This window comes from Ovis canadensis, chromosome 7, assembly GCF_042477335.2.
Source record: "Ovis canadensis isolate MfBH-ARS-UI-01 breed Bighorn chromosome 7, ARS-UI_OviCan_v2, whole genome shotgun sequence".
Taxonomy (NCBI): Eukaryota; Metazoa; Chordata; class Mammalia; order Artiodactyla; family Bovidae; genus Ovis; species Ovis canadensis.
The window spans coordinates 71,822,248-71,841,670 of NC_091251.1; the positions used below are offsets into that span (position 1 = coordinate 71,822,248).

At 39.5% G+C, this 19,423-nt stretch overlaps 1 protein-coding gene across 5 annotated transcripts in view; it reads left to right on the forward strand.

The window, feature by feature from the left end:
- Positions 1-19,423, forward strand: part of CEP152 (centrosomal protein 152) — a 101,982-nt gene that overhangs the window by 29,151 nt on the left and 53,408 nt on the right. For all 5 annotated transcript variants that reach the window (XM_069596607.1, XM_069596608.1, XM_069596610.1 and 2 more), the window contains 3 exons: positions 6,616-6,763; positions 7,880-7,971; positions 8,703-8,866. In XM_069596607.1, coding sequence (XP_069452708.1) covers positions 6,616-6,763; positions 7,880-7,971; positions 8,703-8,866 — 404 coding nt within the window. The remainder of the gene's footprint in view (positions 1-6,615; positions 6,764-7,879; positions 7,972-8,702; positions 8,867-19,423) is intronic.

Here is a 19,423-nt window from a genome sequence, read left to right on the forward strand (position 1 = left end):
GGAATGATTTCAAATAGCAACTATTACAAACAAGTAAAGCCATGACTGACATCTTGCAGTTCATCATATAGAAATGCTGGGTGTTTGCAGTAGGTATTTGAGTATGAGTAAAACTTAAAAGCCCGAAGAATTTTATCTATGGATATGCCCCGAAGGCATACTTTTGGAAATCCTTCCTCTGGTAGGACTGGTTAGTGCTTTCTCAGTTCTCATATTACTACTACTTCATTTGTCAAATATTTATGCATATTGTTTATATGTCTTCAGTTCAGTTCAGTTGCTCACTCGTGTCTGACTCTTTGCAACCCCATGAATTGCACCACACCAGGCCTCCCTGTCCATCACCAACTCCCGGAGTTTACCAAACTCATGTTCATTGAGTCGGTGATGCCATCCAGCCATCTCATCCTCTGTCGTCCCCTTCTCCTCCTGCCCCCAACCCCTCCCAGCATCAGAGTCTTTTCCAATGAGTCAGCTCTTCACATGAGGTGGCCAAAATACTGGAGTTTCAGCTTTAGCATCAGTCCTTCCAATGAACACCCAAGACTGTTCTCCTTTAGAATGGACTGGTTGGATCTCCTTGCAGTCCAAGGGACTCTCAAGAGTCTTCTCCAACACCACAGTCCAAAAGCATCAGTTCTTCGGTGCTCAGCCTTCTTCACAGTCCAACTCACATCCATATATGACCACTGGAAAAACCATAGCCTTGACTAGACGGGCCTTTGTTGGCAAAGTAATGTCCCTGCTTTTGAATATGCTGTCTAGGTTGGTCATAACTTTCCTTCCAAGGAGTAAGCGTCTTTTAATTTCATGGCTGCAATCACCATCTGCAGTGATTTTGGAGCCCCAGAAAATAAAGTCTGACACTGCTTCTACTGTTTCCCCATCTACTTCCCAAGAAGTGATAGGACCAGATGCCATGATCTTCATTTTCTGAATGTTGAGCTTTAAGCCAACTTTTTCACTCTCCTTTTTCACTTTCATCAAGAGGCTCTTTAGTTCTTCACTTTGTGCCAAAAGGGTGGTGTCATCTGCATATCTGAGGTTATTGATATTTCTCCTGGCAATCTTTTTTCCAGCTTGTGCTTTTTCCAGCCCAGAGTTTCTCATGATGTACTCTTCATATAAGTTAAATAAGCAGGGTGACAATATACAGCCTTGACATACTCCTTTTCCTATTTGGAACCAGTCTGTTGTTCCATGTCGAGTTATAACTGTTGCTTCCTGACCTGCATATAGGTTTCTCAAGAGGCAGGTCAAGTGGTCTGGTATTCCCAACTCTTTCAGAATTTTCCACAGTTTATTATATGTCTTAGAAGATTCCAAACTGAAAAGAAGAAGTGTTCTGGGAGCTGGCCTGAAGTTGGGTGGTTGTCCTGGGAGATTAACCAGGAGAAGACCTTTCTTGGGTTTCCCAATGTTTGGTTATTAACTTGTCAGTAAATATTGTCTAGAAATGATTCTTGGGAGAAGAGTTAGTTTTGAGACTAGCATAATAAATAGGGAAGAGATTCTGATCTGAACTCATTTAGATATGAAACATAAGCATGTTTCACAGTTTTTATTTTAGCTTTGCCCCAAAGGGAATAAAATGTAACCCAGGTGGTGGGTTTCCTTGTGCTCCAGAACCCCAGATAATCAGTTGAATGAATAAAATTTCAGGGATTGTCTTCCTCAATGTCATTTCAAAATTAATTTAACCCAAGGAAAGAAGAGAAGAATATTAAGATGTGAGGATCTAGAAAATCCCACCCCACGTAAAATTCACGCTGATTTGGGTTGTTCTTTCTTATTTATACAGCTGACTCTAAATTTTTCCATGATTTAGGTAGAGTACTATAAAACTGCATTATTGGGAATGTTTGTATATCGTTTCATTTTATTTCACTTTTATATGTGTTTATATGAATTTTTATTGGATTTATTTTCCCATATAGATTTTTTAAAAATTCTTTTTATGTAGAAAAATACTGTGAATTTGATTAGTGTGAAGGACAAGTAGAGGGTGGGGAAAGACCAAGACTTTGACAAATAATTAAAGTCTAGAAAAAAAAGGTAAAAAAAGGAAATTTATTAAAGTCTACTTTCCGTAATATTAAAACAGAATTTGAGATATGGTTTTATTAAGCATGGCTCTGTTTGGGTAGCAGTGTGAAAGCTGCTGTGGAGAGTGGTGCTTGCTCAGATGATAAGAGTCGGTATCAGTGGCTTTTCCACGTTGGTTTGGGGATCTCTCCATTCTCTACTGACTTAGGCACACTTACACAGGGGCAGCCTGGGAGCAGTCTAGTGTGTTTCAACCCCTGTACTTGTTCCATTCACTTTTCTCTCCTCTTCCAACCCCTCAGTTGAAGAATCCTAGACTAGAACACAGAACAGAGTCTTCATTCTGTGCTTCATTCTTCATCCCTGAACCATACAGTGAAGGTGTTGATTAAGGTCTTGTCTACTGTTACATTCTGTCAGTGATTTTTCTTTTTTCTTTTATTTAAAATGGAGCATAGCATAGCATTGATGTTCGCTTCTGTGTATTGTTCCATAACTGCTTTGCAAAGTGGTGATTCCAAAGTGCCTAGTGTTTTTTTCTTTCTGGGAATGCTTTTCTTTTTTGGTATCCTTTTCATGCTGTCCATTTGCTATCATTTGGCTCAGCAGTATTTTTAATAAAAGGTCAGTTCATATTATCTCAGAATCCAAGCTGAGAGTCCTAATTGGAAAAGGTGCTGTAAAGATCAGCCAAGAGCCAGGGAGCTGGCTGCCTGTAATCAGGAAGATGCATGAGTGTGTTCTATAGAGACGGGCAATTTAGATTTTCTTACCATAACTGGTAACCATACATACATACTGCCCCTTGTCCTCTTTTTTTTTTTTTAATATAAAAGTTATTGAAGAGGAGCAAAATCGTTCTTTTTGATAAGCCTTTTCCTGCTCCACTCCACTCAGCAGGTTACAAAGAAGAATAAAACAACTCTTGAGAAAGAGTAGCATGGAGATAACTTGATGTAGCAGATGAACAAATTTGCTAATGTCTGGGTTCTCAGGGGCTCTCACGTAGTCACACAACTGTGTACCTGAGTACATGCCAGTGTTACCTGAGTAGATGATCACACATTGTATGATTTGTGAGTGACAGAGATTGTTAACCTGGCATCTCCTAAAGCAGTCCATGTCTAGGCTCCAGGGAGCTCATGAATCTCTGAAATTGTGAGTGTGATTTTCTCTTGGGTGTCAGTATATGTAGTTTTCTTTGAGAAGACCCATGAGCTTATTCAGATTTTTCAAGAGGTTCAGACCTCCGCCTTGCAAAAATTTGAAAATCACTGCTTTGTGAAAAACTTGCTCTTGGAGGGAAAGGACTATACTTGTAAAATAATCATATTATTTCATTTGTTCAGCAAACTTTTACTGAAACATCTAAACATCAGGATGTAAACAAAGTTTCCATAGATTTAAATCTGTTTTGAAAGACAAAAGTCAATGCAGAAGCTACCTAATTCCACATGATGGGAGGAGTAGCAATCCATCATATAATCGTGTTTATATGTGTTATAATTTCTGTGTAACTCATGTATTTTGAGAAATACTTGGCATGTAAAATAGTATTACTAATTTAATATTTTCTTTAAGTCACCAGCTTTTCTGGTAGAAAGGATTGTACACACACTCAACATGTAGCAGTTCTTGTTATTTTGGCTGTGTTACTCTTGGGTTTTGTGTGTGTGTGTGTGTGTGTGTGTGACAGAGAAGATGAGAAGAAATGAGCTCTTGCAGCTCATAATGTTCCTTTGCTGACGGAATGCTTATAGCCTGCTATCTCTGAGGTGCTTTCCCCCCAGGTGTCTCCTTTCTCTTCCGTTCATAGAAGTGTCATATCCTGAGACCTCTGTTCAGGTGTCTGAGCTGACTTCCACTTCTTTCTGATACTGGTAGACATCTCTGATTAGCTCCTTGGTGGGTTAAGTCTTTCTTCGTTCTGGTCTTGAAATCTTCAGCTTCTGTTGAAGTCATGGACTTTAGTTTCTATGTTAGGACCTTCAGCTGATCTATCTTCTACTCTTTTATATGTATTTAAGCACTTCCTGTTGACTGAGAGACTCCAGCAGACCTGTGTGCATGTGGCTTAATTCTCATTTTTTTTTCCTTTGTGCACTACAAATCTGTTCAATTCTATTTCATCTCGTAGGTTCAGCTATAATCTCTTTATCACTGCAGTTGTTTCATTCAGTCTTCAAAGACATCTGCCTCTATCAATCTTGAACTGAATGTTCCTCCTCAAGCTAATTGCAGAAAAGATAGAACCATTTATTTTGATTTTGTTTCTTGGTGTTTAAACTGCAGAGTTTTATGAGTATAATCTGTTTTCCTGAACTTGTCAACAGGAAACAGCATGGCTTAATTGATTGTTGCCTAAGACCCCTGCCTCTGCTCCCCTGCATTCTGCCATGTGGCTTTTGGGGATCTTAGGTCCCTGACCAGGGATTGAACCAGAGTCTCGGCAGTGAAAGCCCAGAATCCTAACCACCAGGCTACCTGGGGGACTCTTAATTAGATTGTTGCATATAGTCAAATTATTTCCATGGTCTGCCTCTTCATTGTAATAGTTTTCATAAATTACCTTTTCTTGAACTCTTTTGGGCCAGTTCTCAGTCTCTTATAAAAGCTATTGTCACCTCCCCAGCACATAAATGTGAGTTGTCTCCCCACCTCTTCTTGCTCATACATTCACATTGTCATGACTATTAGCTCATTCGTTGTGTTTGCCATGTTACTCTGGTGCTTTAGAACCAAACTGGCTTGGGAATCAGCAGCAGTGTGCCAAGAGGTTTGCACTGTTGAATAAACATGGACCAGGTTCCAGAAGCTTCATTTTGCTAAAAATTTGGTAGAAAAACTTTAAAGCAAACATGGCATGTTATGAAATAGAATACAAAATGCTCATGAATTTTTAAGCTAACAGAGGGAACTTCAGAGTCTCTTTGCTCTGCTTAAGGAGAATGTTAGTATCCCTATGAGGTGATGTGTTTTCTTTGTAACCGTAAGGCATTATTAGGCTTTCAGTTCAGTTCAGTCGCTCAGTCATGTCCGACTCTTTGCGACCCCATGAATTGCAGCACGCCAGGCCTCCCTGTCCATCACCAGCTCCTGGAGTTCACTCACACTCACATCCATCGAGTCAGTGATGCCATCCAGCCACCTCATCCTCTGTCGTCCCCTTCTCCTCCTGCCCCCAATCCCTCCCAGCATCAGAGTCTTTTCCAATGAGTCACCTCTTCGCATGAGGTGGCCAAAGTACTGAAGTTTCAGCTTTAGCATCAGTCCTTCCAAAGAAATCCCAGGGCTGATCTCCTTCAGAATGGACTGGTTGGATCTCCTTATAGTCCAAGGGACTCTCAAGAGTCTTCTCCACCACCACAGTCCAAAAGCATCAATTCTTCAGCACTCAGCTTTCTTCACAGTCCAACTCTCACATCCATACATGACTACTGGAAAAACCATAGCCTTGACTAGACAGACCTTAGTCGGCAAAGTAATGTCTCTGCTTTTGAATATGCTATCTAGGTTGATCATAGCTTTCCTTCCAAGGAGTAAGCATCTTTTAATTTCATGGCTGCAGTCACCATCTGCAGTGATTTTGGAGCCCCCAAAAATGAAGTCTGACACTAAAGAATTAGGCCCCAAATGATTTGTCTGTCTCAAAGTCCTTTCTTGAAATGCCTCTTACTATTTATTTTCTTCAGGCTTTTTCAGGTAACTTCAGCCAATTACCTTGATTTACTTCTGTGCCTCTCACATGCTCTGCTATTTGCCTGGAATTCAGCCCGTGTCACACTTCTTAAATGAGAGAGATGATGATTTCTTCTACCTGGCTTTGGGATTCCCATGACTCATTACTTCCAAACACAGTTTCTTTTTGTAGACATTTGAATATATTATATACCTGCTCTAGATTCTCTATATATCCCCATGACGTTACACACATGCACACATTTATCCTGTTTTTCTTTGTCATTTTTCAAATGTTTTTTGTACCATTCACTATATATAAGGCACTATATAGGCACCTTCAAAGAGGCTGTTAAGAGGAAAAAGACATGTAAAAGATGGAAAAACATGAGAGAAACAGATCAAGTTTAAAACCAGTTCAGAAGAGGGAGAGCTACTTTTTGGCTATTCAGAATAGAGTGAGTTTCCATGTGTTTTGTCTGTATCCTTGCTGACTTGAGACACAGATTCCATGGTTCAAGGTGGTTTGCCTAGTGTGTACACACAATTATACTGAGAGTGTAAAATGCAAATAGGGATGTAATACATTTCCTTTGGCTTGAATAAAATCCAATTTTATAATAACAGTGTTGTAGGTATATAGTGCAGAGAGAGACTTTAGAAGCCATCAGATTCAAATTCAACCTAAAGGAAAACCAGACTGAGCAGTTGGTGACTGACCAGTTTGTTCTCCTGACTCAGACTTGTGCACTTGACCTTGTAAAAGAGGTGATCCTGTCAGGTAATGATTTTATATTTGACTTAAAATCCAAAGATGTAAGGTCATAATTGTTAGTTTAATATACAATAACTGATTATGAAAAGGACTTCTTGGGTGCTTTTTCTGTTTAGGAAGATATCTGCTGTCATTTGAAAGATCAGGTTAAACAACTGGAAAGGAATCAAGAAGCAACCAGATTAGAGAAGACTGAGATCATTAACAGATTGACAAGAAGCCTGGAGGAGAGTCAGAAGCAGTGTGCCAACCTGCTGCACTCAGGTGGGTATCTGTGTGGGTGCTGGCTCCCCAGAGGCTAGGAGAAAATGTGGAGCGAGCATAGTAGGATCCATGAATTACTATAAAAATCCAGAAAAAAACAGAAAAGTTCATCAGTGATAGTTTTTCTTAACATTTTTACTGGTGTATGTCTATGACGATGTGGTGTATTTTCATTAGATACTTGGGGAAATCCAGACAAATATAAAGTAGAACATAAAAATAGCCAATAATCCTACTATGCAGAGACAACTGTTAATGTTCACAAATGAACATGTATAGACAGTCCCCTGCTTCTGTACCTAATGCATTTTAAAACAAATGAAAGCTGGATGTACAAAAATTGAATAATTCAGACGACAGGTACAATGTTTGAAGAATGGGTTATTCAAAAGCTGAAGTCTGTCTAAATGTGTGTGTGTGTTTATGTGTGTGTTTTGGGGGGGACAAAATTTGCATCATACTCCATTTAGTTTCATTTCAGTTTTGTATCCTTTGTTCCACATGGTATTACTTACTGAGCCTTTTGGGTTGTCATTAAAGGCTTTGAAAATATGATTTTCTTTGGTTCCCTAATACTCCATCATTACTTTGCTTAACCATTTCTTAGATGCTCATTTTCTTCTGAGGAAACCCAATAAAGTCCTTTTTAAATGGGAACCTTTTAACCATTTAAAATATTAGGTTACTGGATTTCCAAGGGTACAATCCTAGTTTGCCTCTTATATGTGTGGAGGTGGGAGTGGTGGAAATAAAAACATTCAGAGAGAAGCTAAGGGCAGCAAGATGTGGTTTTCTTATTGAAAGGTAGAAATGGGTTCTAAAGAATTTTCACTTTGGTGATCTGTGAGCTAGAATGTTCTGCTCCTATTAAAGGACTTGTGGAGTGTTAAGGTCTGTAGACATGGCTGGTTTAATTCATGGCAAGGTCACAGTAGCCCATGTCTTCAACTTCTCAAGGACCTTTGGGCAGCTGTACTAAATCTTAAAAATGTCAGCACCACACATATGCTTTCTGAGTCCCACCAGCTATAGGCTCAGTGGATGCAAGTTCTTCTGTATGTCATAGGCAGTTTGTTCCGTTACATCTGACGTATTCTGTGGTTCTTTCTCCTACAGGCTCAGTACAGGAGGTGGCTCAGCTCCAGCTCCAGCTGCAGCAAGCACAAAAGGCACTCGCTATGAGTGAAAACATGAGCAAGGCTTTGCAAGTGAGTGTTGCCACTAGGAAGAGACTTTCTGGGTAACTGAATTAGGCGATGGTTACCTCACCTTTTTGAACCTTGGATTTCTCTGTATATGGTGGCTGGACCATCTCCAATCCAGCCCACTGAAGTCATTCACAACCTTACCCACACAGCTGGGTAGCCAAGCCCAGGTCTGCCCACCTGTGGAGCAAGGGACCCATCCTTTCCTTCACATGGCACGTCCTTGCATCTTGGGATGTGTCCCAGAGATAGGTTTATCTATAGGTGTGGGAAACCTACAGTTCAACTGCAGTCTTCTCACATCCTCCTCCAGTACCAGTTATGTTTCCCATTGGAGGAAGAGTTCAGTATCCCCTCCCTGGAAAGATGTATAGCATTTTGTGGCTTTTCACCACTGGCAGACAAAACCAGTCCCTCTGTCCACTGCTCTTATTCAACGTGCACTGCCACCAGCTTCTCAGCTCAAGGGAGGCTTTTTGTGGAGGATGAAATGCCAGTGAGGGAGGTGGGGGAGAGGTGTTTACATCTTCTTTCTCATTCACTTTATTTGTTCAGTTTACCTGAAAACCTTGATATGTGCTGTCCTTTACCTTTTTAATGTATGCCAAAAAATGGATTTGAAGTAGCATTTCTGCCTTCTGATGATTATTAAAATGAACTTTGAAGAATAGAAAGAATGACTGATTCCTTCTTATAAAAAAATGAAAATGGCTTTCAATTATTTTGTGTTTTAGGAAGAATTAAAAGAACTGAAAGATGAAATTTCTTTCTATGAATCTGCTGCAAAACTAGGAGTACTTCCAAGTGACTCAGAAGGAGAATTAAATGTAGAACTAACTGAATCATATGTTGATTTGGGTATTAAGAAAGTCAACTGGAAAAAATCTAAAGTTAAGAGGTATGGAGAAAATACTTTACTATGGAAGAATTCACATGAATAATATTGATGGTGCATAAGAAGCAAGTGGCACCAGGCATGAAATGAACTGCCCAGGGGTTCCTTAGTACAGGACAGTTCATTTTAGTAACTTCTAATGAACTGCCAATGTCAGAAATCAAAATGAACAGAAACCCCAAGTGTCGCTATTATACTGTCTTAATACCAATAGGCACATCAGTTCCAGTAAGGTTAAAATAACTTAGTTAAAATATACAAGTTAAATTCTACTACTTAAATTATGTATCTGTTTTATTAAGGCAAGAGCATATTATTTTTATTATGTTAAAACTGCGTGTTGAAAGCAGCCATTTGTCAATGGTATATGAGAAAGTGAGCATTGATTTTCCCTGGAACCTTACTGTGACCTTATTTATTTATTTATGGCTACGCTGGGTCTTGGTTGCTGTGCACAGGCTTTCTCTAGTTGTGGCGTTTGGGGCTACTCTCTCATTGCGGTGCATGGGCTTCTCATTGTGGTGGCTTCTCTTGTTGAGGAGCATGGGGCTGTAGGGCACATGGGCTTTAGTAGTTGTGGTGCTCAGACTCAGTTGCCCTGCAGCCTGTGGAATCCTCCCTGATCAGGGATCGAACCCATGTCCTCTGCATTAGCAGGTGGATTCTTAACCACTGGACCACCAGGGAAGTCCCTGTGACCTTACTTTTAAAATAAAGATTCTGTCTTTTATGCTTAATATGGATATTTTAATGCTGCTTATTTAACACATATATTTATAGGAATCTCGTGGAAGGGTGTGCGTCATTGTCCCTGCTGGTCCTAGCGGGGAAGACCGTGGTCGTGGTAGAAGAGGGAGCACATTTAGATATCATGAAACACTTAAAAGATAAACACAGGAAAGGATGTATAGTTTGAAGCACTTGCTATTTGGAAGGGACCATGCAACACTCTGGGAGAGGAGTACACGAGATGAAAGAGACGCTCTCTCTTCCCACAGGGAGTTTATATTTTGTCTGATGAAGAGAGGGAGACACACTTGTAAGCCACTAAGTGCTGTGTGCTAAATGCAGTGCTTAACATACAAAGGGGGCATTTAGCCATTTCTTCTTCTGGCCTGGGATAAAGATGAAAGATAGGCTTATTTGGTTGCATTCAGGCTAAGGAAAGCCTTGAACACATTCTTGAACGAAGTCACCAACTTCCAATTTATAGTTTAAGACTGAGTTTGCCATCATTAGTGTTTAGTCAAAGTGTTTACTACCTGGTGTGTTTCAAGTATCATGCAACTAAATACAAACATATGAATCCTCTGAAAAGTTTGTTCCACAGTAAGTTTTAGAACTTAACTATTTTAGTGCTGATTGCATTTTCAAAACAAAATGAGATGCAATAAATTAAGATCTCAGTCAGGTGATGCTGTGGAATACAATGTTACATTAGTTGAGTGAGGTTCCACTTATCTGGAAGTCAGTCTTTCAGTTCAGTTCAGTCGCTCAGTCCAGTTCAGTCGCTCAGTCGTGTCCAACTCTTTGTGACCCCATGAATCGCAGCACGCCAGGCCTCCCTATCCATCACCAACTCCCGGAGTTCACTCAGACTCGCGTCCATTGAGTCAGTGATGCCATCCAGCCATCTCATCCTCTGTCGTCCCCTTCTCCTCCTGCCCCCAATCCCTCCCAGCATCAGAGTCTTTTCCAATGAGTCAGCTCTTCGTATGAGGTGGCCAAAGTACTGGAGTTTCAGCTTTAGCATCATTCCTTCCAAAGAAATCCCAGGGCTGATCTCCTTCAGAATGGACTGGTTGGATCTCCTTATAGTCTTTAGGGACTCTCATCTCAACAGAGCTCAACTACAATCCAGACAGACTCCAAGAAGCAAACAGCAGACCTGGATTGTGTGATATATTTGTTAGAAGCCACCTTGGGGCTCATACCCCAGGGCCATATTGACTTAGATTTGTGGTACCCTGTGTGTGCACGTGGGTGCATGGTAAGTCGCTTCAGTCGTGTCTGACTGTTTGCGGGCCCATGGACTATAGCCTGCCAGGCTCCTCTATCCATGAGTTACCTGATATCCTAAGTGACCACGGAGTAAACGGGTCGGGGAGCTGGGAGAGGTGCTGCCAGGACTTCAGCTGGCCAGCTCAGTCTTAGCAAGCAGAGAGCGACAGGAACCCACAGTGCTGGAGCGGCCAAGCAGCAGGATAAGCAGCTTTTATACATCCAGGCCTGTTCTGACCCACATCAGTGTCCACAATTGTGATCTGAGTTATCAAAGGAAGCCTTCAGCTTTGGTTAGTTAATTATAAGCAAAAGAGGATGAATGCGCTTTAAACAGATTTACATAAAAATTTAAAGTTAAAATGTAGTCATCTGGAAAATTGACTGCTGTGAATGGCTCATTTCCTGTTAATGCTGAATTAATTCTCAGGGGCCAGTGGAAAGAGCACGGTTTTTAAATCTAGAATTGTTTTGAATCATAGTTTTGCCTTTTTTTACTAACTTTCTGACCTTGGGCAAGTTTCTTAACTTTTCTGAGCCTATTTTCTTATCAGGCTTTTTCTATCAGGTAAGAGTATAGCATATCCCTTGGGGGCTTAAGACAGATAATGACTATAAAGGGCCTCATGTAATAAATTCTAGCACATATTAGGCATTTAATTAGTGGTAGCTGTTACTATATTATTTAAGAGATGCTTGGCTAAAATATACCATTGATCAGATTTTATATAAATCTTTTTTCTTGGAGTATAATTCTTTACCATGTTGTGTTTCTGCTGTACAACAACGTGAATCAGCTATATGTATACATATATCCCCTCCCTCTTGAACCTCCTTCCCCTTAATCAACTTTTGATTGGACACATTTAAATCTTGGGGAAAACGTGGGAGACATACTATTTTAGAGTTGGGAAAACTGGAGCTCAAAAGAGTGAACTCCTTAGCCCAAGAAGACAGATGCTTAGCCACAGAACTAGTACTTCAGCCCAAAACTTGACTGTCATGTAAATCTGTTGGTTCATATTTGCGAGACAGTCAAACCTGTTTGCCCTAAATTTCGTTCTTCTATGTTTTTTTAAAAAGAGGATTAAAGATTTAGTTTCTGTCAAAAAAGATCTCTCTGAAACTTATTACTTTAATTTATGCCATAATTAGTCTGGGAACTGGGTAAATAATACATGTATGTATATATGTGTGTGTGTTTATATATGTAGGTTTATCTTTGATGTAGAGTTATTCCATCTTGACATTTACTAAAATATATTTACTTTGCCCTTTCTATTTAATTAATAATCATCACTCAGATCCTACAGTAATTTAAAGCACATCCCTGGGTTGTAGCCATGTGTTCCAGGAAACAAACTCACTCAGAAGGACAATGCAGATAGTGGAGTGCAGTTTATTACACCGACGGGCCCCAGGCAGAGTCTCCTCTTAGCCAAGGACCCCGACCAGTTTTTGTGAAAACCTTATATACCCTAAGTGTACGTGCCCAAACCCACCTCCCCAAATTCCCTGAAACTAGTCTGAACAAAGGAAAAGAAAGATACAATCAAAGATAACCTGTGATTCCTATGTCTTAGGCCTAGGTAGTTAACAGTGGACAATTATCAATAGGCCTGTGGTCATACCCTAATAAGCATAATAGAATTTATGATTCTGTTCGGTTACACAGACAACTGGGGGTCTTTTAGGTGACTGAAGGTCTAGGTATGAGCCCTGGGGCTCTTCCATGGCGGGGGGGAGGCGGTTGGGAGGGGGTCTGGTTTTCCAGTTGGTATGTCGTTTCCATAGATACTGGGCATATAGCTCAAAGTCCACAGTCCGACCCAAGATGGAGTCCTGCTTTCAAGATGGAGCCTGTTCTGTTTCCTCCTTCACCTGTGGCTAATAAACTCTAGACATCACATGGCTATCATACCAAAAGGAATGCCAGTGTTCAACCAGGAGAGTGAGGGATAACTAAAACAGGTGGTTCGTCATTGGGGCTAAGGAAGAAGATGTTCAGTGAAGTGCAGGATAAGTGAAGATATTATCTTAGGATCATCCCTCCCACCATTTGGAGAAGGCAATGGCACCCCACTCCAGTACTCTTGCCTGGAAAATCCTATGGACAGAGGAGCCTGGAAGGGTGCAGTCCATGGGGTCTCTGAGTGTTGGACAGGACTGAGTGGCTTCACTTTCACTTTTCACTTTCATGCATTGGAGAAGGAAATGGCAACCCACTCCAGTGTTCTTGCCTGGAGAATCCCAGGGACAGCGGAGCCTGGTGGGCTGCCGTCTATGGGGTCGCACAGAGTTGGACACGACTGAAGTGACTTAGCAGCTCCCACCATTGGCTACATGGCTCAGTAGGTAAAGAATCTGCCTACCAATGAGGAGATGCTACAGTTGCAGGTTTGATCCCTGGGTTGGGAAGATCCCCTGGAGGAGGAAATGGCAACTCATTCCAGTATTCTTGTCTGAAAAAATCACAAGGACAGAGTAGCCAGGTGGGCTACAGTCCATAGGGTTGCAAAGAGGCAGACATGACGGAACACACACTTATTTACTTAATATCCCTCCCACCAGCGCTTTAATGGATAAGAATTTAGCTTTGTTGTTGTTCAATCACTTTGAGGAAAAAGGAAAAGTATTCTTAGTTCAAAGTGGGAGGAGGTACAGGAGAGATTAGATTTGTACCTTTTCTCTGCTGAATCATGTTTCTTAGAACAAAAGGAAGCAACACTTTGCCAGTGTTGAGAATTTTAGTTCTTTATTGACTTGAGCTCCTTTCAAATCACTGACCCAAATATTAGCGGCTCCAAGCTTTTATTCCAAACTACCATCTCCCTCAAGCTGCTGCTTAGTAAACCTTAAGGGTTTAGCCTCAGTGCTCTATTTCACATTCATGGAACTGGAGTAGCTAAATCTGCATGCAGCCTGCAGACAGCTTCCCTTCTTCCTTATTGTAGTTGGCTGTGAAGCTCAAATAATAAACATTTAACAAGTGGAAAGCCTTTCCCCTCTGGTCTTCTCAGCAGGTTTCATCAGGGACAGTTTATTTGGATTGAGGGGAACCACCCTCCCCAGGGCTCACTAGTGAGCCTAATACAGAGCTGGTCACCGCTGCTGACTTTTCCCTTTTGGAAAAGAAGAGAAAATTATTTTAGCTAGCACTTTCTCTGCTCTCTGACTTGGCTCTCTCTAGGGGTACATGGTGTGCTGTTTTAGTGGTCAGTGTTCAGTAAGAAAAGAAGCATAATTTGTTATCGGTTTGAAAGTTAGTTCACCATGTAGTATAGCACTGGAAGATGCATTGCAATATGTTTTATATTTCTTATGTAAATTATATGTGTCATATTTCTATATAAATAGAAGTGGTTTAGGTTGGTGAGATCTACACATACACACATATTTACACTATAATAACTATTTTAAAAGTTGTGTATATTGATAAACATGTAGTACAGTGCCAAGAACTCCTTTTGTAACATTAAAAAACCCCTAATATTTTGTTCATCCTCTCTTTCTCTTTCTGTATACATATATGTATGTATATACACAGTATGCATATATATGTGTGTATGTATTTAATGTTTCATTTGGAATCATCTGAAACTGAAACATTAGAGAAATTATGTTAATCTGGATCCTATTCTTTTTCCTTTTCCTTAGAAACAGACTTTAATTTTTTAGAACAGTTTGATTTATAAGAAAATTAACATACTAAGAATTACCCCATACTCTGCATCCATTTTTCCCTATTAACATTTACAACAGCATGGTACAACTCTTGAACTAATACTGATCAGTTATTATTAACGAACATCCTTAGTTTATTTAGATGTCCTTCGTTTTTACTTGGTGTTCTTTTTTGTTTCAAGATCACATCTAGGATACCCCTTTACATTTAGGAGTCATTTTTCTCTAGGTTCCTCCTGATTTTCCTTGTTTTTGATGACCTTGACAGTTTAAGAAATGCTGGTCAAGCGTTTTTAGGAGGGAAGACCCTCCTGGAATTTGAAGTTTTTCTCAGTGGGTTTTGTGGAGGAAGATCGCAGAGATGAGGTTCCGTTTTTATCACGTCACTTTAAGGGTACATACTATCAGCTGTTTATTTCTTCTCAAATGCAGCTTTCTCCTTTTTTATGGAAACATTGGAAGATACCAGTTAAAAGCAGCCGTAATCTTACTTCCCCTCCCGGGAAGAAAACTACTATTAACATTTTGGTATATAACTTCCACATTATCTGTTTTGTAGGTTTCTGAAGGATGAAATATTATTGAATATACTACTCTAAAATGTGTCTTTTAACTTGGTACGTTCTGAAATCCTTAGATATCAGTAAATATTGTTGTAAACACTTATCAGTGGATATTTGGAACTATATTTTAGTTCAGTTCAGTTGCTCAGTTGTGTCCGACTCTTTGCGACCCCATGAATCGCAGCACGCCAGGCCTCCCTGTCCATCACCATCTCCCGGAGTTCACTCAGACTCATGTCCATCGAGTCCGTGATGCCATCCAGCCGTACCATCCTTGGTCGTCCCCTTCTCCTACTGCCCCCAATCCCTCCCAGCATCAGAGTCTTTTCCAGTGAGTCACCTCTTCGCATGAGGTGGCCAAAGTACTGGAGTTTCAGCTTTAGCATCATTTCCAGAAATCCCAGGGTTGATCTCCTTCAGAATGGACTGGTTGGATCTCCTTGAAGTCCAAGGGACTCTCAAGAGTCTTCTCCAACACCACACTTCAAAAGCATCAATTCTTCGGTACTCATCCTTCTTCACAGTCCAACTCTCACATCCATACATGACCACTGGAAAAACCATAGCCTTGACTAGACGGGCCTTAGTCGGCAAAGTAATGTCCCTGCTTTTGAATTTGCTATCTAGGTTGGTCATAACTTTTCTTCCAACGAGTAAGCGTCTTTTAATTTCATGGCTGCAGTCACCATCTGCGGTGAACCCAAGATGGGCGGGTCATGGTAGAGAGGTCTGACAGAACGTGGTCCAATGGCAAGCCACTTCAGTATTCTTGAGAACCCCGTGAACAGCATGAAAAGGCAAAATGATAAGATATTTTAGTTAGTAATAAAAAAAATTTTTTTAAACCATAAGTAACGCAGTATTATAACTAAAAGCATACTTGTAGTAGTCTGGTCTTTATTCACATCTTTGGTTTATTTCCTTAGATGTGGATGAATAATCTTGTCAAAGAGCATGCGTGTTTGAGGCTTTTGATAGGTGATGTTTCTTGTATCTTGATAGTACCTATTTCTCTGTACCCTAGCCATTGTTGAAGGTTATCACTTTTCCCGTTTAAAAATTTTATGTAGTTAGATACATCACTTTTCCCTTTTGATTTCTTGATGGTATTTTTCTAGTACTTTTTATAACTTTGCTTTTTAAACCTTTTAAAACTATAAAATATAACACACAAAAGGGTATGAAATATAAGTGTACAGCTTAATGTATGATTTTAAAATGAATTCCCATGGAACTATCATCAAGATCAAGAAACATTGCCAGCTCATATTCCTCTTTCTAGTCGTAACGTTGAGCTTGCTTACTACTGTCTTAACTCTTAAATTATTTTGGTTTTCTTGTTATCTTTTAAAAGCTAGTTATTCTTGCCTGAACAGTGTATGTTAGATTTGCCTTCGTCTAGAGGGAACTCATATATCAGGTGGTTTTTCTTTTTTCCTTTTTTCTATAGTTTTATTTGATATACAGTTGACCCTTGAGCAACATAGGTTTGAACTGTGGTTTGAATGTGGATTTTTAAAATAAACATAGTATATGTATTTTTATTTTACAAGTGGTTGGGGGGGGACCAGCGCCCCCAACCCTCTACGTTGTTCAAGGGTCAACTATATTTCCAGGACCATAAAATTCACCCATTTGGAGTGTATACAGTTCAGTGTGTTTAGTATCCCCAGAGTTGTCCGTCTATTACCACAACCTAATTTTAAAACATTTCAGCTTCCCCCACAAGAAATCCATCCAGTACTTATTACCAGTCATTCCCTGTCATCCCGTCTGTCTTCACTGTGCTGTGCTTAGTTGCTCAGTCGTGTCTGACTCTGTGTGACCCCAGGGACCGTAGCCCATCTGGCTCTGCCCACGGGGATTCTTCAGGCAAGAATACTGGAGTGGGTTGCCATGCTCTACCCCAGGGGATCTTCCCAACCCAAGGATCGAACCCAGGTCTCTACATTGCAGGTGGATTGTTTATCATCTACCAGGGAAGCCCAAGAATATTGGAGTGGGTACCTATCCCTTCGCCAGGGGAACTTCCCCACTCAGGAATCCAACTGGGATCTTCTGCATTGCAGGTGGATTCTTTACCAGTAGCCCAGGCAAATACTAGTTTTCTTTCTACCTCTATGGATTTTCCTATTCTGTATATTTCACTTTATTGGATTTATATAATATGTGGTTAGCTTTTTTTGTGATTGGCTCCTTTCACTTGGCACATAATGCTTTCAAGGTTTATCCATGTTGTAGCATGTATCACTACTTCAATCCATTTTATAGCCAAGTAATATTCTGAATATATTCTGAACAAGTAACATTGTACTAATATAGCACATTTTGCTTGTTTGTTCATCAGCTAATGGACATTTATTTGGATCATTTTACTTTTTGGCTATTATGAATAATGCTGCACATTTTTGAGTGGACATGTTTTTCAGCTTTCTTAGATGGTTTATATGGTAACTTTATGCTTAGCATTTTGAAAAATGGTCAGTATTCTGAAGTGGCTGCACTGTTTTACATTGTCACTGGTGATGAATGAGGGTTTCAGTTTCTTTATATCTTCATCAGCACTTGTTATTTTTTATTTAAGAAACTATAGTTTCCTGGTGGATATGGAATAGTTTCTTATCATGGTGATTTGCTAATGATGTGGTTTTTACTTGATGGCTAATCATGTTGAAAATTTTTTTGTGTGTTGATTGGCTATTTGCGTATTTTCTTTGGAGAAATGTCTATTCACATCTTTTGCCCATTTTAAAATTGGGTTATCTTTTTACTCTTTAGTTTTAAGAGCTATTTATATATCCTGAATTTAAGTCCTTTGTCAGATACATGATTTGCCTGTATTTTCTCCTATTTAGTGAGCTGTCTTTTCTCTTTTTTGATAGCACACTTTGAAGCACAAAAGCCTTTAATTTTATGAAGGCTAATTTATGTATTTTTTTTCCTTTGGTTGCCTGTACTTTTCTAAGAAACCATTCTCTAATCCGAGATTCTGAAGTTTTATACCTGTTTTCTTCTAAGAGTATTATCTCTTATATTATGTCTTGAAATCTATTTTGAATTAATTTTTTGCATATGATATGAGATGGGAGTCTAACTTTATTCTTTTGCATGTGGATATCCAGTTGTTTTGTACCATTTGTTGAAAAGACTATTTTTCACTAAATTGTTTTGGCATGCTTGTCAAAAAATGAATTGATAGAGAATGTGAGAGTTTATTTCTGAGCTCTCAATTTTATCTCATTAAGCTATGTATCTTTATGCACTAGATTGCTGTATCTTTGTAGTAACTTTTGAAATTGGAAAGTGTGAGTCTTCCAATTTTGTTCTTCCTTTTCAAGATTTCTTTGGCTAATCTGATTCTCTTATAATTCCATATGAATTTTATGATCAGTTTGTCAATTTCTGCAAAGAAATTAGGCAAGATTGTGGTAGGGATTGTATGGAATCTGTAGAACAACCTGGAGAAATATTGCCATCTTAATAATATTGTGTCTTGATCCCTGAACACTGAGTGTTTTTCCATTTATTTTGGTCTTTTATTTCTTTCAGTGTATTGGTCATACACGTTTATAATTTTGTGGTTTTCAGTTTGTCAGTCATGCTTTTGTTAAACTTACTGCAGTGTTTTATTCTCTTGGCTATTCTTTTTGCTTGATTGTTTTCTCTTTTATTTATTTTTCTGACCTCTGCACATAGCTTGGAGGATCTTAGTTCCCCAACCAGGAATCAAACCTGTGCCCCCTGCAATGGAAGCATGGAGTCCTAACCACTAGACCCACCAGGGAATTCCTTGGATTGTTTTCTTAAATTTATTTTCAGGAAGTTTACTACTAGTGTATAGAAATACAATTGATATTATATATTTATCTTGTATCCTGCCACATTGCTTAACTTGCTAATTAGTTCAAATAGTTTTTTAGTGAATTCCTTAGGATCTTTTATGATAGTCATGATCATGTCATCTGAAAATAAATGTATTTCTTTCTTTCCGATGCCTTTTATTTCTTTTTCTTGACTAATTGCTCTAGCTAGAAACTCTAGTACAGTGTTGACAGAAGTGGCAAGAGGAGACATCTTCGTCTTGCTCCTGATTTCACATGGAAGTATTTAGCCATTCTCCATTAAGCATGGAATCTAGTTGTGGGTTTTCTGTAGATATAGGTTTTCTTTAGATTTTTCTTTCACCAACATTTTGGTTGTGAGACTTAGAGTACATTGTAGCTGTAGCTACATTACCCCTAGCTGTAGCTCTTTCATTTACCTATGTAAATATATGTGTGTGTAGCTTTCATTTGTATGAATATTCCACAGT